The sequence below is a fragment of the Crotalus tigris genome, unplaced genomic scaffold, assembly GCF_016545835.1.
Source record: "Crotalus tigris isolate CLP2741 ecotype Arizona unplaced genomic scaffold, ASM1654583v1 scf7180000017614.5298720, whole genome shotgun sequence".
In the NCBI taxonomy this organism is placed as follows: domain Eukaryota; kingdom Metazoa; phylum Chordata; class Lepidosauria; order Squamata; family Viperidae; genus Crotalus; species Crotalus tigris.
In genome coordinates this window covers 2,735,290-2,755,910 of record NW_024096513.1, presented here as the reverse complement: position 1 = coordinate 2,755,910, position 20,621 = coordinate 2,735,290, and the positions used below count along the sequence as shown (strand labels likewise).

At 48.3% G+C, this 20,621-nt stretch overlaps 3 protein-coding genes across 3 annotated transcripts; 2 read left to right on the top strand and 1 right to left on the bottom strand.

Annotated features, from left to right (window-relative positions):
- The first annotated feature begins 777 nt into the window (after positions 1-777).
- GNL2 (G protein nucleolar 2) lies at positions 778-12,160 on the top strand. Its single transcript, XM_039329030.1, has 16 exons — positions 778-933; positions 1,020-1,104; positions 1,734-1,828; positions 1,986-2,125; positions 2,458-2,642; positions 3,433-3,499; positions 4,004-4,162; positions 4,454-4,567; positions 5,326-5,454; positions 6,266-6,370; positions 7,380-7,538; positions 8,113-8,220; positions 9,526-9,920; positions 10,918-10,997; positions 11,561-11,649; positions 12,004-12,160. Exons 1-16 carry the CDS (start codon positions 864-866, stop codon positions 12,130-12,132), a joined length of 2,109 nt encoding a protein of 702 aa, XP_039184964.1. The 5' UTR covers positions 778-863; the 3' UTR covers positions 12,133-12,160.
- DNALI1 (dynein axonemal light intermediate chain 1) lies at positions 12,151-15,025 on the bottom strand. The gene is made up of 6 exons (XM_039329052.1): positions 14,864-15,025; positions 14,653-14,789; positions 14,220-14,389; positions 13,947-14,125; positions 13,657-13,821; positions 12,151-12,752 (listed from the first exon to the last, which is right to left on the bottom strand). Exons 1-6 carry the CDS (start codon positions 14,942-14,944, stop codon positions 12,717-12,719), a joined length of 768 nt encoding a protein of 255 aa, XP_039184986.1. The 5' UTR covers positions 14,945-15,025; the 3' UTR covers positions 12,151-12,716.
- A 112-nt stretch (positions 15,026-15,137) lies between these two features.
- SNIP1 (Smad nuclear interacting protein 1) lies at positions 15,138-20,619 on the top strand. Its single transcript, XM_039329043.1, has 4 exons — positions 15,138-15,299; positions 15,389-15,497; positions 15,960-16,540; positions 19,989-20,619. The coding sequence occupies exons 1-4, from the start codon at positions 15,226-15,228 to the stop codon at positions 20,251-20,253; spliced, it is 1,029 nt and encodes a 342-aa protein (XP_039184977.1). The 5' UTR covers positions 15,138-15,225; the 3' UTR covers positions 20,254-20,619.
- Positions 20,620-20,621: the final 2 nt, after the last annotated feature.

Genomic DNA, 20,621 nt, shown 5'->3' with positions numbered 1-20,621 from the left:
CACTTTTGCACCTGTCATTTTTTTCTTATTTTGAACCAATAAACACTGTACACAGTAAGCATGCCATCGCCTTTGCGGAAAGGTGTATCAGGAATTCTTATTGTATACCAATAATGTAGTTGGCATGCAGGTAAAGCCATTTTGACTCAAATATTTGATTTGCACCAAATTATGGATATTTGAGCAGATAGAAACTTAATTTACAGTGCAATTCCTGATCCTTTTGCTTTTTTTAGTAAGTGAATTTAATATGGTCATTTGATCAGCAGTAATATATTTGAATATATGTGTAGCAGATCTTCACTAAATATACAGTATATACAGTATGTATCCCCCAATAGGTCCCAAAAGAAGCATGAAATGTTAAAACTGTTACAATGTGGAACAGTTCCTCCAAGTTTTTCAGAGGGAGATAGCTGGGTGGCTACATAAGGAAGATGTTGAAATGGATTCTACACAGTAGCTGAGTGGATTATTTTGATGGATTGATTACATTTATAAAAGTGATTCTGAGCAGTTTGCAAAAAAGCATGGCTGACTCAGGAATTCTGGTAGTTGAAGTCCACGAGTCATAAAAGAGCCAAAGTTGCTTACCCCTGGTATAGGGCTTCCGGCCTGAGCAAGGGGTCGGACTAGACCACCTCCAAGGCCCCTTCCAACTCTGTTATTCTCTTAGTCTGTAATTAATCGACTTCGGCCCCGAACTGCCTATGGGCGCCCGCGGGCGCCTACAGCCTCCTGGTGACGCGGCGTGACGTCACGCGGGCGCGGCGTCTCGCTCGCGGCAGCCGGAAGCGCGCCTGGGCTCTTCCGGAAGTCGTTGACGGCCGCTCTGGCATTTCTGAGCCGCCGCCGCCGCCGCCATGGGGAAGCCGCACTTCCAGGGCCGCCGCCGCGCCAGTTTCAACCCGTCGCGCTCCAGCAGCAACCCGGGTAAGCGGAGCCGCCGGCGGGCGAGCGGGCGGCGGACGCGGGCTCTGCCGGGCGGCGGGCGCTGATCCTCCGTTTTGTCCCCGCAGATCGACCGGCCGGCGCCGGAGGCCACAACATGCGGGACCGCGCCACCATCCGCCGCCTCAACATGTACCGGCAGCGGGAGCGCCGGTGAGTGGGAAAGCCGGGGCGCTCGGGCGCTGCTGCCAGTCCTCCGCCCGCCTCCGTGGGCAGACGGGCAGTGGCTAGGCCTCGGGTCCAGACCGGATCAAAGGAATCCGGTTTCTTCCTACCCAGCAAGCTAAAAAAAAGGCACAGGCGGAGACCGCCGGCCCGTCCTTCGGGTGCCCGGTGTCGTTAACAGGTGGACCGGCTCGTAATCCAGCAAAATACAGGGTAGTCCTCGACGTACGACCACAGTTGAGCCCGACGTTTTGGTTGCTAAGCGAGACATTCGTCGTGGGTCTTTCCCCGTTTTACCTTTCTTGCCACCGTTGTTCAGTGAATCACTGAAGTTGTTAGTAAGTTGATGGTGAAGTGAATCTGGCATAGCTGGCTCAGGAATTCTGGGAGTTGAAGTCCACGGATCATAAAAGAGCCACGGTGGCCTACCCCTGGGCTAGGCCATCTGGTTCCATGATGTCTTTGCTGGTGCATCGTTACTTCTGTCAGCTTTACCCAGAGAGGGCCAGGACCTTGTTCATGCGAAGGGGGCTCTCTTAAAGAGCTGCCGCTTTAAGCTGAAGATTGTAAGCAAGCCAGTTACTGTCAAGGCTCCCATGTTGCTCTTTTTTATACAGGAACAATCGTGGGCAACTGGTCCGACCACTTGAGTTCCAGTCCACAGTGGCACCAGGCACCGTAGCCCGCGTGGAGCCCAACATTAAGTGGTTTGGTAAGCCTGCTGTGACGGGGGCAGTTTGGGCGGGTTCTGCTCTTGGATTTGAATCAGAGACTGAGAGGGCTGCTGGTGCAAGTACTGTGTTGTTTCCTGTGTCCTGTCAATCCAAGCTACGACAGGCACCAACAGTTGGAACATCCTTTCTATGTAGGAAACACGCGTGTGATCAAGCAGTCCTCTCTCCAGAGATTCCAGGAGGAGATGAAGACGGTGATGAAGGATCCTTATCGAGTGGTCATGAAACAAAGCAGGTTGCCCCTGTCTCTGCTCCACGATCGGATTAAGCCTCATGTGAGTGATACGCTTGTCCTGTTGACCCAGGTGTTACCACTGTGTGTGGGTGAAGGAGGTTGGGAGGGAGGGAGGGAGGGAGGGAGAGAGAGAGATCCATCTGTGGCTGAAACAAAGCAGTCAGCAAAGAACAGCGGTATCTTCTTGTAACAGTGGAAGGACGTTTACACTCTGGCTAGCCTAGCCTGCTTTGGGTCAGGAGTGGTGTCGCTATGGCCCTGTAGCTTTTCTCTGGGGAAAGCTCGGCGGGGGGGGGGGTAATTCTTCCAGCTGAGCCTGAGCAGCTTGTTTTGAGCCAGGATGATGGAGATGGGCCCTTTTTCTTCTTTTAGAATTCCAAAGTCCACCTTCTTGATACAGAAACCTTTGAAACAACCTTTGGTCCAAAATCACAGCGGAAGCGACCAAATCTCCTGGCAAGTGATATGGAGTCTCTGGTAGAAAATGCCATAGTTGAGGCCAACAACTACAGCCAAGAGAAAGACCGGGATCTGGTGACAGAGGATACTGGAGTCAGGTATATTATTGGAACTGGCCCCTAGAAATACGGTTTGGTGTGGGAGGGAGGGTGCAGGGTGATGCATTTTCCCCCTGAAGTTGGAAGGTTGTTAGTACCTTTATGGGGTTGGGGTTGCTGGGTTCTTCCCTAAACCAGCAGCGTCCACCCGAAGACCTACTCACTTAAATTCTCCAGCTACATTAAGTTATTAGGAGCACCTGAGTGATTTTTTGGCCTTGTGTTAAATGCGTCACCATTGGCCACTGTGACTTTTTTGGCTGGAGTTTCCGACTTTTGTTTTTCCAGATGAATATTAATTCTGCTTCCACCCAATTTGATTTCTTCCCATTCTGTCCAGGGGACTTGCCATATTCTCTGCCCTTCCAGATGAAGCGATGTTTCATCTGCCAGACAGCTTTGTTAACGCCTGCAAATGCTTGTTTTACTTGATTACGACTAACATGGTTTTAACATAGAACCAACAGAAGGGACACGGGCAATGGGTCTGCTCTTTGAGACTTGGCATTTAAAATGAATAAAACTTTCAAATAAATGAATGCCCTTTTATTTGTGAAAAAGATAAATAGGGCACCATGAGAGGAGCTGCCACAGCAGCTGCTGTGTGGATGGTTCAGCTGGTGAAAGAGTATTCTGTGAGAAAAAGAGACAATATGTTGGGCGCATAAATCTATTGTAAGGATGGGTTATTCTTTCTCCCACGGAAAAAGGAATCTGCTATCTAGTCATCTGTTGACATATTGCCTGGTTGTGCTTTTGTGTGGCTGAGTCTTCAGGTTCCCTTTTTCAGGCTGGAGGCGCAAGAGGAAATCTACAAAAAAGGACAGTCTAAGCGGATCTGGGGAGAACTTTACAAGGTATACGAAAGGGGGGTTGTGGCTGTGTAACTGTTGTTCTTGCAAATGTTTCTGACTGAGGCATGGGAAAGCTGTTCCTACCATGGTGTCCTGGACTAGCTTGCTTGCTTTTTTATTAGTTTTATCACTCCTTTATTATATAAATAACTCAAGGTGGCAAGCATATGCAGTACTTGTTCTTCCTCCCATCTTCCCCCGCGAGGTGGGATTGGGCTGAAGAGAGAGTGAGTGGCCCAAAATTGCCCAGCTGGCTTTCACGCCTAAGGCCGAACTGGGATGTACCATTTCCTGGTTTCTAGCTTGGTTCCCTGATCTCTAGACCAAAAGCATTGAGTTTCTTCCAAGTTAAAGTTAAAATAGGCCTGGAGTTTGATATGTTCAATTCTGCTCAACTGCGTAGTTTGAAATGCTTGAACTTGATTATGGTGAAGAGTTAAAACGTGGAAATCCTCCTGGATGCTTCCCCAATCCACTAAATCTCTCATTTTGTCTCTGAACCGCCAGGTGATCGATTCATCAGATGTCATTGTGCAAGTCTTGGATAGCAGAGATCCCATGGGGACCCGTTCCCCTCACGTGGAGGCCTACCTGAAGAAGGAGAAGCCCTGGAAGCATCTCATTTTTGTTTTGAACAAATGTGATCTGGTGCCCACCTGGGTGACGGTAGGTCCCTCGGGAAATGAGGTGGGCTACAAGAAAAAGCTGCTGGTTTGGGGCTTGTCCCCAGTGCAGAGAAAGACCATCTTGCACATGAACTCGGTAAATGTCAGGAACGAAGCTGGGAGAGGTTTAAATCAGAAGTGACTTTTTGCAACTGCTTGGATGTGCACTTTGGGAATGGTTGGGGGGGGGGCGAGGTCCAGAACCTGTCAGCTGGCAACTTCCTCTGTAAGCTGCTGGCTTGCATGGGATGGAGGGGCTGCTGGGCATGGAGACTTGGTTTGTTTCTTCCAGAGGCGCTGGGTGGCGGTTCTGTCTCAGGACTATCCGACTTTGGCTTTTCATGCCAGCCTCACCAACCCTTTTGGAAAAGGTGCCTTCATTCAGCTCTTGCGGCAGTTTGGGAAGGTATAGTAAATAATAATAATAATAATAATAATAATAATAATAATAATAATAATAATAATAATAATAATAATAAAGTTGGAAGGGACCTTGGAGGTCATCTAGTCCAACCTCCTGCTCAGGCAGGAAACTCTATACCATTTCAGACAAATGGCTGTCCAGTCTCTTTTTAAAAACTTCCATTGTTGGAGCATTCACCGCTTCTGGAGGCAGGTCGTTCCACTGGTTAATTGTTCTAACTGTCAGGAAGTTTCTCCTTAGTTCTAGGTTGCTTCTCTCTTTGGTTAGTTTCCATCCGTTGCTTCTCGTCCTGCCTTCGGGCGCTTTGGAGTAGCTTGACTCCCTTTTCTTTGGGGCAGCCCCTGAGATACTGGGACACTGCTATCATGTCCCCCCTCGTCCTTCTCTTCATTAAACTAGACATACCCAATTCCAGCAGTCTTTCTTTATATGCTTTAGCCTCCAGACCTCTAATCATCTTTGTTGCTCTTCTCTGCACTCTTTCTAGAGTCTCAGCATCTTTTTTACATCGTATTGACCAAAACTGGATGCAGTATTCCAAGTGTAGCCTTACCAAGGCATCTTTGTGCTTGCCTTGAGCATCCTGAAGAATTCTGTGTTGGGTGGCCCGTCACTTCCATATCAGCCAGCCTTGTGCTGCGGCTGCCAAAAAAGCCAACGGCTGGTCCAAAACATCTTGCTCTATTTCTTAGGACATTCACCTTCAGCCTGCCTCATTCTCTCTGTGTTGTCCCTTACAGCTGCATGTCGATAAGAAGCAGATCAGCGTGGGCTTCATTGGATACCCTAATGTGGGGAAGAGCTCCATAATCAACACACTCCGCTCCAAGAAAGTCTGCAATGTGGCTCCCATTGCTGGTGAAACCAAGGCAAGCTTCCCCACAGATTCAGGATTAAAATGTGGCCATTGTGGTTGAGAGGTTTTCCTCTGCTGGAAGGCAAGGTCTTCTGCATCAGTGCGAAGCGTGTTCTCACTTCTAGGATTGCAGGGCTGGAGTGAAAGTGCCTGATGTGTAGTTCAGCATCTTCTCTACTTAAGGTCTTTATTTTTCCAGATGTGACAAATACCTGATAACTTGGAGTGAGAGGCTGAACAAAACTTTTATCAGATGGCTGAAAGAAATCAAAATAGCCATGTTGGAACTAGCATGTAGAGCAGGGGTCTTCAAACTTGGCCCTTTGATGACTTGTGGACTTCAACTCCCAGAATTCCTCAGCCAGACACGTGTGCCTGGCTGAGGAATTCTGGGAGTCGAAGTCCACAAGTCAAAAGGGCCAAGTTTGAAGACCCCTGATGTGGAGTGAGAATCTTTGTGTCAATATGCTCAGCTGATTAGACAGCTACAGAAATTCACTGAAATGTCATTACTGAAAAAAAACCTTCCTTGCCATTTAAATGTGGTTCTGAGCTTTGCTGATGTGTGTGAACAGTAGAAAAGCTGCCTTTAAGGACAAGAAAAACAGTCTTGGATTTATTGTATGCCCTGCTCTCTAGCATGCATGCTAAACAGCCTTTCCAAAGCAATAGCAGGTGAGGCGATGACATTAAAGGGCTACTCACGTGTCTCCTGGCCATGAAGTTCTCGATGTTTACATCCTTGAACAATCTCAAGAGCTGCCGTCATGTGTTTTGTTCCTTCTGAAATAAAAGATAGACTGGCTTTACTTTTTCCTCTGCAGGTATGGCAGTACATCACTTTAATGCGCCGTATTTTCCTCATTGACTGCCCAGGTGTGGTGCACCCCTCAGGAGACTCAGAAACGGATATTGTACTGAAAGGAGTGGTAAGTATCAAGGGAGACATCGGGGGAGTTTTTTTCGGCCTTAGTCTGACTTGGCCAGCCTTATTGTGTTTCCCCTAAAATAAGACCTACCTCAAAAATATGACCTAGCTTGATTTGTACACGTGTGCCCAATATAAGCCCTACTTAAGATCCTGTCCACTCCATTGCACCTGGTTGTGCAAAGTGGGGCGAGGCACACGGGTAAAAATCAAGCTAGGGTGGGGATGGGAGGGTAGAGCTGTCCCATGCGCCCCACACCCACTTATCTTAGGATGGTCGCAGCCAGGCCTTCCACGCCCCAAAACCTGCTTTGCCTCGCCGGCCCACTTCTTCTGCGGCTATTCGCAGCTGTCAGTATGAGCTTGCAGTGTGCTGCAGCTACTAGAAAGGCCAATGCAGTCCTTGGCTGCATCAACAGACGGATAGTATCTAGATCACATGAAGGACTAATGGAGGCTTTGTACTGCACTGCCTCCCCTTTTGGTCACCATGATACGAAAAGAATGAGTGCAGTGAAGAGCAACAAAGATGATTGAGGAACTGGAGGCTAAAGCGTATGATGAATGGCTCCAGGAACTGGGCATGTCCAGCCTAATGAAAAGAAAGACTAGTGGTGACATGGCAGCAGTCTTCAGGACATGAGGGGCTGCTGCAGATGAGGGGATTGGCTTATTCTCCAAAGCACCTGAGGCAGGGAAAGAGCTAATGGATGAGAGGTCATTAAAGAGAGATCCTACCTAGAACTAAGGAGAAATTTCCTGACAGTGAGAAGAATTAATGAGTGCAAAGGGCAGCCTCTGTGGACGCTCCATTGCTGGAGGTTTTCAGGAAGAGATTGGAGAATGATTTGTCCAGAATGGTATGGGATCTCCTGCCTGAGCTGGGGGTTGGAGTAGAAGACCTCCAAGGTCCCTTCCAACTGTATTTTCTTCGTAGTCGTTGGAGATATGTGTGTGGAAATCTGTGTCTTTGGTAAAAGCTAGGAGTTTGACTGTTCTGTAATTTCCAGGTTCAGGTAGAAAAAATCAAGTGTCCGGAAGACCACATTGCTACCGTGCTGGACAGAGCCAAGCCGGAATACATCAGGAAGACATATAAAATAGAGTCCTGGGAAAATGCAGAGGACTTCCTGAAGAAGCTAGCATTCCAGACTGGGAAGTTGCTGAAGGTGAATCTGGTCTTATGGATGCCGAATAGCTGTTTGATTCAAGAGAAAGGAATTTGGAGCCCTTAGTGCGGACCTTTGCTCAGCAAGCAAGATGTTTCCTGAAGGAGAACCTGCTCCAGAGGACCCTTCTGGGAACAGCCAGAGGGGATAAGAGAGAAAAGTTGATTATGCTACAAGGGGGATGATGACTTGGTTGCTCATGGCTTGCTCTAGGACAGGTAGACAACCTTGGCTCTTTTATGACTCGTGGACGGCTCAGGAATTCTGGGAGTTGAAGTCCACGAGTCATAAAAGAGCCAAGGTTGCCTACCCCTGCTCTAGGAGGCTGAAATGGCTTTGTGGTAATTTGGTGAGCTTGCCTTTGCCTTTGCATATTGGATGAATTGGGCCATCAGAGTACACAGTGGGGTAGTTTGAGGAGGTGTGATATGAATCCAGCCCATAATTTCCCCCCTCCCCCTGCACGCATCCTGCCTGGTGTCACAGCCCCAGGCCCCTTCACCATCAGGCTGTTCTCTTGGATCGTCTCTCTCCCCTTCTTCAGTTGTGACTGCTGGCCCTTCTGCCTTTGCAGGGAGGAGAGCCTGACCTGCACACGGCCAGTCGGATGGTGCTGAATGACTGGCAGAGAGGCCGCATCCCGTTCTTTGTGAAGCCTCCCAATGTGGAACAGGACTCTCCGGTAAGGGCTGACAGAATAGCTTGAGTGTTGTTGTTTTTTCAAAGAGAGAAAGGAGGAATGGCTCCTCCTGAGAGCAAATACAAGAGCAGGAGTTAGCAATCAAACAGTATTTCAGCAGGACTGAGAACGGGCTGATTTTGAAGGCAAGAACTTGAAATAATGGAAGTGTTCTTCCTAGGCCCCCATGAATATTCACTGTATGTCTGGCCCAGGGGTAGGCAACCTTGGCTCTTTTATGACTCGTGGACTTCAACTCCCAGAATTCCTGAGCCAGCATGGGGGAACTATGGCCCCCTCATGACTGGTGGACTTCAACTCCCAGAATTCCTGAGCCAGCGTGGCTCAGCTTGGAAACCTCTCCCTTTCCCCTCAGCATGGCTAGCTCAGGAATTCTGGGAGTTGAAGTCCACGGGTCATAAAAGAGCCACGGTTGCCTACCTCTGGTCTGACCATAAGAGATGAGCCTTTTCCGTGCCTTTAAGTCTCCTCCAACTTTTTCACACAAGGCGAGGAGGGCCCACCTTACTTGGATAAAAATCACCCACACTTAAAACGTTTTTGTACCATTGTCGTAATTATAAACTACTCGTGGGAGTAATTCAGAACAACCAATTTCAGTGTACAAGTAGTCCTTGACTTACAATCATTCAAAGTTACAACAGCACTGAAAAAAGATTCATGACTGACTGTTACATGGCCATTGCAGCAGCCCTCTGGTCATGTGATCAAAATTCAGACGTTTGGCCACTGACTCATATTTATGACAGTTGCAGTGTCCCTACTTGTGATCTTCTGAGAAGCAAAGCCAGTGGGGAATCCAGATTCACTTAACAACAATGTGTTACTAACTTAACAATTGCAGGGATTCACTTAACGTTGCCAAGAAAGGTCATAAAATGGGACAAAACTCAATTTAACTGTCTTGCTTAGTAATTGAAAGTTTGGGCTCAGCTGCCATAAGTCAAGGACTATCTGTAATTGTCTTCCTTCTCTTTATATATTCTGTTGTCAGAAAAGAAAGGGCAACTGAGCCATCGCTTCTGTCCGGAATCCCTATCTTCTTTTCAGGAAGATGGGGGGATTTGATGGTTGTTCATAAAGGGATTGGTGTACTTGACTATCCTTTCTCATGAATCTGGGTTCTGACAGGTCAGGTCAGGATCCTGGTGAGCCTTACTGAAGGCCTTCCCAAGTGGGAAATGGTGCCCAAATCATTTGGAGTTGAACAAGCCAATGGCAAAGTGAAGGGCAGGGATGGATGAGTAACCTGGCTTGCAGGGAAACTTCCGTTGCTTAATTTCTCAGCCCACAGAAGCTGCCTCAGATGGGACCACAGGCCTGAGTCACAGTGAGAACTCGGGGATGAGAGAAGAACGTGAAGGACAGGCTGGGAGTGATAAGTGCTCCAGCGTGGCCCCAAAATGGCCTTTGCCTCCAGTGCCACAAAACTACGAGAAGATCACAGTGACCTCTCAATTCTTGGACGAGGATCTAGTTCCTGTGAATATACTGGGTGTCGGTGAAACAGACAGTGGTTCGGAGGAAGAAGAGGAAGAGCAGAGTTCACCACATGGGAGGCCAACCTGTGAGGCTAACCTCAAAGAAGATCCAAAGGTAGTACTTAGGTCCCTGGACGAGAAGATTGCCAAGTACAAGAGATTCCTGGATAAGGCAAAGGCCAGGAGATTCTCAGCAATAAGGTAATGGCATCCGACCATCTTGGTTCATCTGATTGGGCAGAAAGAAGGGCCTAAAACACCCACTCACCACTGTAACTCAAGACTGACCAATCTTCAACCCTCTTTCTTTTCAGCATCCGCTGCAGCACCCAGTTCATAATTAAATTCCAGGCACCATCTGTTTCTGTGCACGGATTAGTGGTCTTCAGGGGGGTGAAAGATGCACATTTGGGTTCTCTGCCCTCCTGCATGAAACAAAAGGGGCTGTTTTGGTCTGTGCAGGGACCACGTCACTCCCACTGCAGTCATTAAGTGAGACATCATAGGTCTGTGACTTGCAATTTTACTGCCAGTTTCTCCGTTGTTTTTTTTTTTTTTGAAGCTGGCTGTAAATCATGCAGATGGTGAGCACCTGACTGCCAGATGCTGCAACAGTCATAAATATCTGTTGGTTGTGAAGCACGCACATTTCAGTCACGTAACCACAGAGATGCTGCAACAGTCCTAAATGCAATGACTTATTGTAAAGTTACTTTTTCATTGCTGTTGTAACTGAACTGTTGCTAAACCGTTAGCAGTCGTTAAGCAAGGACTGCCTATACAGCCTTCTCCAGAGTCAGGTCTTTCCATATGCCTGAAATGAGATAATTTGAGACTTGTCATTTGTACATTGAGAATACTGGGTTTATTTCTTCAGTGATCCATTTGTTGGTTTTCTTGGCTGTGTCCCCAGCTGCTTATTTCTAAAGCATATATTCTACATTGTATTTTTTTTAACTTATGATGATGAGAATTAGGCTGTCCTATTAAACTTGAGGCTGTACAACTGCTAGAGCAGGGGTCCTCAACCTTGGCCACTTTAAAACTTGTGAACTTCAACTCCCAGAACTGGCTGAGGAATTCTGGGAGTTGAAGTCCACAAGTCTTAAAGTGGCCAAGGTTGAGGACTCCTGTGGTAGTGGAATGGGGGAATCAGATTTAGGTAGAGTTTTAACTATTTGTTTGCTCTCCTACCTAGAATCCCTAAGGGGCTGAATGAAAAAATATTTGCAAAATCAGAGTTGGATTCAGTGGCTGTTGAAACTCAGAAGACTAGAGGTATGGTGGCTCCTTCAGCAGTATCTGCATCCTGTGCACATTTTATAACTTTGTCCTTATAAAGGGCCAGTGCTGGCTTCATTCCACTTGGCGCACTTAAGCCACAGAATTCTGTGTTGCAGTGCAGATAGTAGAGTTCTCCACAAATTTCTTTTCAAAAGGCTCAACTGTTACTAATCTGCATGGATTTTGACTAGCACCGAGTACTGGTTGTTAAGGAATGACTATGAAAAAGTGTTGTTGCCCTCTTGTTCACTTTGGAGAGCTTCCCAAATGCATCTGTGTAGCCTAGAAAGCTGCAGTAGATAGGACCACACCTAGCCTGAAGAACCCTTTTTCTCATGCAGTTTTGAGTGACCTAGTTTGCTCTTTGAACATATTTAAGGTCATCCATCAGAGAAAAGGGGGGCCAGGAAGCTGTCATTTTATGTGGAAGGGGAGCACAGCTATCCCATTCTGAAACAGTTTTGTCCTTTACTGGAAAATTCTTTGTTGCTCAGTGTTTTGTTCTTCAGGAAGAGCTTTATCTCTGTTTGTCTCTATTCTTGACATGCTACTTTTAGGAAAACAGAGAGAGAAAAAGAAAAGGAAGATTTCAGAAGGAAAGGAACAGCAGAGTTCCAGCATCTGCAAGAAGCTGAACTCAAAGGAGGTAAGTGTCAGCAGTGAAAGCTGGCTGAGTGGCTTTGGGACAGTCACTTTTCCTTAGCTCAAACCATCTTATGGAATTGTTCTGGGGAAAATAGGAGACGGGAGCATTAGGTTACCTTAAGTTAAACAGAAACTAAAAGCAGGATGTAAATCAGTTCTCTGTGGTTTTCACAAGGTGCAGCCCAAGGGAAGTGTGTTCATTTTATATGGCATAGTTGTCATGTAGTGTGGATTTTAAAAAGAATTGTAGTAGGGCTTACGTGTGGGAAAAAATTTCCTTTTGGGATAGTAAGTTACAGTTATTACATCGTCCATTGTCTTGGATTGTTCCAAAACCTTTGTTTTGCCTTTGCAGAAGAGAAGAGCAGAGCGGCAGCAGCACACAAAGAAAGTCGGTGTTCGATATTATGATACTCATAACATCAAAAATAGAAACAGGAACAAGAGGAAAGTTGACATTGGAGACCAGAGACTTACAACCTAAGATAAATCAATAAAGATACATCTTGAAATTGTTATCTTTATAAATCCACATAGTAAACATTCACCACATGAAAACTGTTGGTTACCAGTTGGGATCCTTACAAAAGACTTTGCCCATCAGTGTGAAAACTAAAAATCAAAGTAGCAGAAAGGGCAAATTTTCTTACTATTTTTGGCATATATGGCTGGCAAAGGAGAAGTTGATCAGGAGGTGTGATTGCCAGTTAAACCACTACATCAGATTTCAGGAGTCAGGATTAATTTTAATGCATTTTGTACAGCCCTTGTTTTGCAATTGGGCAGAGTCCTGCCTGCACAGAACTAAAATACTACTGGCAATTTTTTTTTAATTTAAAAAAAGCACCTCTATTATTTACCTCCAGTAAATATGAATTGAAAAGGCAAATCCCAAGCCAGTTGAGATTCTTTTTAAATGTGCAAGAACAGTATTTGAATTTATGTTGATTCAGACGAGGTGGAAGAATTTAGATGCAGGTAGATTCTAGATTCTTTCAGGAAGAATTCTCTACAGCTGAGTTCTCTTTTTCCCCTCAAGGCACATTTTGCACTGGGCTGACAGAAAGCTTATTTCTTCGGGGCAATGATGCCTTCCAGCTGGGCCTAAAATAAAGCAGTTAATCAGTGAGGACTTATGCATTGTGCCAAAAGATACAAAACTGTTGAGAGACAATATACTGCTGGGCATGAAGGAGAGACATTGAGTCAAATATTTTAGCCGTGGGCCATTCTGTGACAGGATAGGGTTGGCTTAGAAAGGAAAGCATATTTGTTAAGTTTGAAAAACAGAATCCTGAGTGGGCTTTTTTTCAAAGACATCAGCACCACAAGGAGTGTAAATTGGCCAAGTCCAACTCATCCTAAGGCACAAAACATATCCAGGCAGTCCTCAACTTACAACCAGTTGGATATGTTTGAAGTTACAATGCACTCGCCAAAATCTATGACTTGATTTGAAAATTATGATGGCAGCAGCACCCTGTCACATGGTCAAATTTCGGGCACTTGGCAACATCCTACACTGGTCCCCAACCTACTGGAATAGCTGATGAGCCCCACTCATTAGCGCCACCGTGTGGGCATTAGCAGCCCCATTTGTACATGTGGGCGCCAGCACATGCTCCGTGGGTGTGCATGGCCCACTTGTGCATGCACATGCATGCTAATGCTGTCGTGCGCATGCCTGGAGCCCCACATTTCCCTACTGTTCCCTTCTGGGCTGCCAAGCTGGGAAGGTTGGGGAACTCTGTCCTACAATGATAGGAACACAATTTTCTGTTTTTTTTGCCACGGCAAAAAACACTGAATAAAACGAATTCACTTAAATCAAGTCTGATCAGGCAGTGACCTGCTTAACAACCAATTCTGGGCTCAGTTGCGGTCACGGGTCAAGGAGTGCCTGTATTGTTCTGGGAAGGTGGACTAAGGTGACTCCAGTTGGGATTCCTTCCTCCCACTAAGCACCAGCCCATTAAAACCAGAAGGCTCAGTTTGTGTCTTCCCTAACCTTGAGCTGCTGATTAGTCCGTTTCAGGAACTGGACCTCCTCGGTGTGCTTCTTCTCTTCCACCTGTCGCCTTTCCAGTTCCCGCTTTTCAATGGCTTCACACTTGGCCTTCTGCTCGTTCACTTGCCTCTCCAAGTCCCGCTTCTCATCCTCGAGTTCCGCAATCTGGAGACGGAGAAGACACCGGCTGGGGGGCCTTGAAGAAGGGCTGCCACTTGCTCTGCTCTGCTGGGGCAGCCTAAGCCTGGCCTCTACCCGGGGCCAGATGGGCACCAGCCGGGAGACCTTACCTTCTTTTCCATGTCAGATTTGCCCTGCTCGGCTTGCAGGGCCTTCCTCATGCCGAAGGCCACGCTGCTCTCGTACAGCGTCTGGTAGGCCGCGATGGTCATCCGGATCTCGTCCCGCACGCGCAGCAGCAGCAGCCCGCGCTCGGCGCAGTTGATGGTCACTTGCCGGATCAGCTCATCTGCGGGGCCGGGATGTGTGTGGAAGTCAAGCGACGCTGGCGGCCCCCTCCTCCCTCCCCTGGTTCCCCTCTGCCCCCCTCCGTGGTCGCTCACCAAAGCACTGGGAGTAGAGCTCGCGCCGCACCGGGCAGATGCCGGTCTCGCGTGCCTGGCGCTGCTGCAGCTTGAGGTCCAGCTGCTTCTGCAGGTGCACCACGTCCATGCGCGTGCTGGGCGTGCTGGAGACCTGTTGCACCCAGAGCTGGTTCTCCTCCGTCCATTCTCTGCAGCGGGAGGCGCAGGTGAGACGCTGCTCGGGCGCTCCCCTCCCCCCCCCGTGAGCCCCCCAACCCTCCTCCCCCTAACCCCCCGGGATCTCCCCAACCCCCCGCCCCCCTCGAGTCCAACCCCCCCAACCCCCCGTGAGGCCCCCCAACCCTCCGCCCCCTCCCGCCGCGATTCACCCCAACCCCCGCGAGCCCCCCAACCCTCCTCCCCCTCCCCCTCGAGAGCCCCCCAATCCCCCCCACTCCCCCGCGTGGCTCACCGCGGCGGCAGGATGGCGTTGAGGATCTCCTCGGCCTGCTTGCTGGGGTCCACCGAGGGCGACGGCGCCTTGCCCTTGGGCGGCGAGACGGGCCCCGCCGGCGACGACAACTGCGGGGTCCCCTTCAGCGGCCGCGCCTGCGGAGCGGCGGAGCGATCAATCCCCGGGGGCGACCGCCTTCCCTCCGCCCCCGGCCCTCGTCCTCCCCTACCTTGGGCGAGCGCTTCTCGGTGTTGCGGCTGACCAGCACCGGCGTCTCGTAGCGGAGGAGGGAGTCCGCGGGGGGGATCATGGCGGCTGCTCCAGGCCCGACCGGCGCCGAGCCAGTTGCACCGCCGTTGCCACGGCCACGGGGACGCCGGGGGGCGGGGCGGGAGCACGCGCAGGCGCACAAAGGCCTTGACGCAAGAACCCCCCTCTCGCCGGCCTCAGCCAATCACGGGTCGTATCGCGCAAACGAGTCACGGGGCACACCAGCGGGGGCGGAAGCACTTGGTCGAGCGCTTCCGGGCCAGGCGGAGGGCGGCGGCGGCCTGAGGGTGGAAACCAGGAACTGGGAGCCGGTGAGACGCGATGGAGGAGTCGGAGCGGCGGCGGCGGAGGCACCGGACGCGCAGCCCGCGGGGAAGCCCCCGGGAGGCTGACAGGTGAGCGCCGAGGGCGGGGGCGGCCCGGGCGGGCGGGAGACCGTGGCGGGCCCGGGCTTGGTGCCTGACGGGGTTTGTGTCGTTGGAAGGTCGCAGTCGAGGAAGAGGCGCCGGTCCTCGGGCAAAAAGAGCAGGTCGCCGCCGCCCCGGGAGAAGCGGAGCCGGAGTCCGCGACACGCGGGCGTCAGGATAAAGCAGGTAGGCAGCTGGAGGAGCCGGTGCGGGGTGCCCGGGGGGGGGGGGAAGAGGAGGCCGCTGTCCGCGTGGCCGGCAGACCGGAGGCTCTTGGTTTGCCTGCAGCGAGGCCCCGGCCATAGGCGAGGCGGCTGATCTCGGGTCGGGGCCTCGCAGACGCCAGCCCAGCCTCTCGGTGCCAGGGTTCTAGTTCAGACGCTTCTGGTGCTGCGCGGCCCTCGGTTCCACCGGAAGGCTGGTTCCGTTGTCCAGCTGCCCTTAGCCTTAGGTGTACCATTCGGTTACACTTGGTCGTTCAGTGATTCAAATGTTTGTGATGCTTTGCAGCCACCTATTTTAACCAGCTCGTTCTAATTTGAATAATAGAGAACTCTTGTAAAATATAGCTGGGAATCCAAAAACAGTTTTCTATCTTTGTTACTGAGTTCCACTTGTAGGTATCTATCTATTCCTCCACTGTTATAGGAGCCGGAGGATCATTCTCGAAGGGGACATGAAGAGCGGCAGAACCAAGAGCACTCAGAGCTTGGACACAGGCAACGAAAAAGCAATAGAGAGAGGTACCGGGATCATTCAGGTCGAAGGAAGCTCGCTAAGGAACAGGCCGAGAGCCGTGGAAGGGAACAGGATGCCCGCCATCTCCTGGGTCAGCAGTCGGATAGGGAATTCTATAATGAGAGGCGGAGGCAACATCGTCAACAAATGGAAGCAAGTGGAGATGAAGAAAATAGTGAGGGAAGAGGGCCCAGCAACAAGAACACGGACAAGGAGGCTAGCAAAAAGGAAAAACCAAGCTTTGAACTATCTGGTGCTCTTTTGGAAGATTCCAATACTTTTCGTGGTGTTGTGATCAAATATAGCGAGCCCCCAGAAGCACGCATTCCCAAAAAGCGATGGCGTTTATATCCCTTCAAGAACGACGAGGTTCTTCCTGTTATGTACATTCACCGGCAGAGTGCTTATCTGTTGGGAAGGCACCGACGCATTGCTGATATTCCTATTGACCATCCCTCATGCTCTAAACAACACGCTGTTTTTCAGTACCGGTAAGTTCTTAATCCAGGGGGATGAGGTGAAGTGGAGAGTGGGATTATGGCAAGATTTCTCAGGCTGTGGGCCACAACTCCCTGTGAGGTTTTGACTGAATTTGACAAGAGGTACAAAAATGTAGCTTGTACAGGCAGACTTTCTCTGGATAAGCTGGCTGCCCATTCTACTCTCTCCCTATTTAGGTTGTTGTGGTAGCAACAACAGCAGCAGCAGCAACAGTCTCTGCCCCACACCAACTCTGACCTCTGGAGCCTGCTGCTTGCTGCCCCTTGTGTTTTCCCACCCAGCCTGCTATACTTTCTTCTTCCCTCCCACTGATGAAGGAATTAAGGGGTCTTAATGCCATTTACACTGCCATCACCTTTCAAACCAAGATGAACAGAAGCTAAACATGTTTTTCCTGTTATTCTGCATTCTCAGTGGCTGCTTTGGTAGTCCAGGCTTCTTAACTGCTGCTTGGTCTGTAGAAGAGAAGGCAGATGTAAGGAGAAGAGAAGATGGTCTGGCAGGTGTAATGGGCAACAATGGGCTCAAGCCCCTGGACAGAGGTGCTGTCATGATAGCCAAAGTAAAGTAGCCAGAGAACAGAGTATGTAGGCAGGTTCTAACAGAGCTTTGTGCCTGTGTCTGGAGAAAGTTTAATTTTTCTATATTGACAGCTATGTCCATGCTGCTGTTACTAAGGACATCATACAAACTCACTTATCGTAGTAGGGAAGTGAACAGAACAAGAATGAAAATTAGAGAAGTCAGAATGAACTTTATTAATTTATCTAGAGGTACAGGAAAGGGATTGGCATTGCTTGTACACAGAGTTCTTGACAAATTATCGGCAAACTCGTATCAGTGCAAAACAAAGGGAAGGATGGCAGAGGAGTAAGCAAGAGAAGAAGTTGCAAGTCAGTTGGTTTATCTACAGTCTACATCAGTTTAGTGTCTTTTAGCTGTTTTGAAGAGCACAGATTCCAGGGTTGATGTGAATGGTGGACGCTAAATTAGGGAAGGTCAATCTGGAATATTTGGAGAAGGGATGCCATGGACACCTAGAAAAATTAGTCTTGAAGAATAGAGTATAGGGAGCAAGAAAAAAAAATGGAGGTCCAGAACAGGAGAACTTGGGTGGTTATGGAGGAAAAAAAGAAGAGGAAAGAAGACACATATCATCCTGATCAAATGTTAATGTTACTAGCTCACATAGCTTATTTGGTAAACAGAATCCACAGTTATTTGAGTCTGCTCCTATCAGAATCTGTTTCCAGTTATTGCATAGATGGTTCAACTTTTTTTTGTATAAAAAATGTAAAAATGGTATTTGGTTTCAGAAGAAGGCTCTGCAGCTAGAGGAAAGTTGCGTAAAGTTCGGGCAGAATATAGTACAGCCTTAAAATACAGGGCATGAAAAAGGCAGCCTCATGCCTTTATAAAGAAACTACAAATAGATTACTACAACCACATGGAATCAGCGTAGCACATAAGCCAACTAAAGCTCTTCAAAACATCCTAAGTAAACCCAAGATCCAGCAAACCAAAAACCCAGAAGAAAAAAACAGGAGTCATCTACAACATACAATGTAAGGACTGCAACAACCATTAGTAGGACAAAAAGGCAGACGACTGGCAGAACACATCCAACTGGCAGTCAGAAGGCATGACGAAAATTCTTTAATTTCACAACATATAGACAGATTTAATCATAGTTTCAATGGGGAAAATGTGACCATCTTAGACCAGGCCAAATCCAAAAATGCAAGAGAATTTCTAGGAGCCTGGCACTCTGATAAATCGGCCATCAATAGACACATAGACATTAACAACATCTATAGAGTGTGCAAAAGAGACTATCAACCAGCCCCAAAGAGAAAAAGACTCGAGCACTCTCCACCAGCAATCAGCACTCAGATTAGCTCTCAGGTTACCTTCAGACCAACAATCAAGTAAGCAATAACCCAATCAAGAAACTGCCACAGAGATATTAGTAAACAGCCCAACCAAATAATCTCTCAGACCACCCCCTCCCAGACAGGACAGACACCAGAATATAAACTGACAGCAAACAGCCCTCCTTACCAGCACTATGATGTTACCTAGTTGGATAATGAAACGTCTGCAAGAAAACAAGCTCAGAGAGCACCAAGGACCCCTTATTTATAAAGAAGACATGATATAATGTAACAGAATGAATGTAAAGTATAAAGGAAGAAGGAATAAACAGACTGATGGCAATTGGGGCTGGAGTTGCCATCGCTAAGTAAAGCATGACACAACACGATAGCCAGAACTTTTGAGGACCAGTTATATGTCCATTTTTTCAGTGCTACTGAAATTTTGAATGGTCCTTCAACAAATGGACATAAACTGAGGACTACCTGTAAAATTACTTTAACTCTGCCTGACTTCGGACGAGTCATTCTCTTTCAGCCCAATCCATCTCACAGAGTTGTAGGGAAAATAGGAGAAAGGTGTGTTGGGATATGTTTACCTTGAGTTATTTGTAAAAATAAAGGTGGGTACAAATAAATGCTTCATGGTAATCGAGAAATGGAATGGGATTTTTTTAGTAGATAGGGAAGAGAAGAATTAAATTACTGGAGAGGATGGTGCTTAGGAGAGACTTGAATAAACTGCTTGCCTAAAAAGCAGCTGAAGAATCGGTGATAAATACAGATAGTCCTTGACTTACCAACAGTCATTTTCCGACCATTTGGAGTTACCATGGCCTTGGAATGGATGCTTGACAGACAGCTCCCATTTACGATCAGTTATGATTCCCACGGTCGCATGACCACTATTTGTGGAAATTTGGGTTTGCTTAGCAACCCTGGTGATTCATTTAACATGTCAGAAAAGCAAGTCTAGTCACATGGTTTCCTTAGGACTGCAACATCAAGGACTACTTGTGGAAAAAGAGGGTAGCTTTTAAGAAAAGAGAAAGCCACTTTATAAGAGGAGAGGAAGGCAGGGCCCATCAAGGATTAGTGTTAGAGGAGTTCCAGAGATTTTTCTACACAAGGATAATAAACCATCTCCAGGCTGGGAGACCCAAGAGCTGCCATTTGAGGAATGTCATCTTGAGCAGTTTGGTTTTGCCCTGTATTCCACAAATCTCTGAAAGCCTGGTGGCTCTGCTCACGACCTGGCCTTAAGAGAGCCTCTTACTTGTCTTGGATATCTTGTGTAGTTTGTTCTTGGCACATGTGCCTTTTTTCTCTCATTTCACTGTAAGCCACTGAGAGTTGCTGGGAGTTGTGCAGCCACTCAATCCACTGACATAAACTGCCTGTCCCCATCTGGGCACAAAGGCCTCCAGCTATGGAATGAAAAGGGATCTGGTATTTTTGATCTCTCTCTCTAGAGCTACATGAGAGGCTGAAGGACTCCGACATTGTATTCCTGGATCATTGGGCATTAACTGGCGTGGTTTTTTTTTTCTTTCTTTTTTGCAAGGCTGGTGGAGTATACCCGTCCCGATGGCACAGCGGGCCGGAAGGTGAAACCATACATCATTGACCTCGGCTCTGGCAATGGCACCTTTCTGAATAACCAGCGCATCGAGCCTCAGCGCTATTACGAACTGAGAGAAAAGGACGTGCTGAAATTTGGCTTCAGCAGCAGGGAATATGTCCTCCTCCATGAATCCTCCGATGCCACCGAGGACGATCAGAAGACAGAGGAGGAGGAAGAGGAGGAGGAGGAGGAAGAATCCACCTGAGGACCGGCTGACAGCGGGTTACCCTGGATCCACTCGGATCCGTCTGGTGGACCTTGGAGCTCGGAGGCTCTGGGTGCCCTGGCTGCCTTAACACCTGGAGGCTCCTAGCTAGACGGGGTGATGGGCCAGGAAGCCCCATTTTTGCTTTGGGGCAATCTTTTTTAAAAGTTGGATGCCGTTGTAGGATTCGGTGGCATCAGGGAACTTTTCCCAGTGCATGTTTCGTGATAAAACCTCTTTTAAGCAGCCGGTCCTCCTGAACACGCAGGGCCGCCATTTACAGTTTATAAAACCTGTTCGTTTTCCTTTTTTTTTTTTATTGCTGGTGCAGTTTGTTTAAAAATAGATGCTTTTTGGTTAAGAGAATA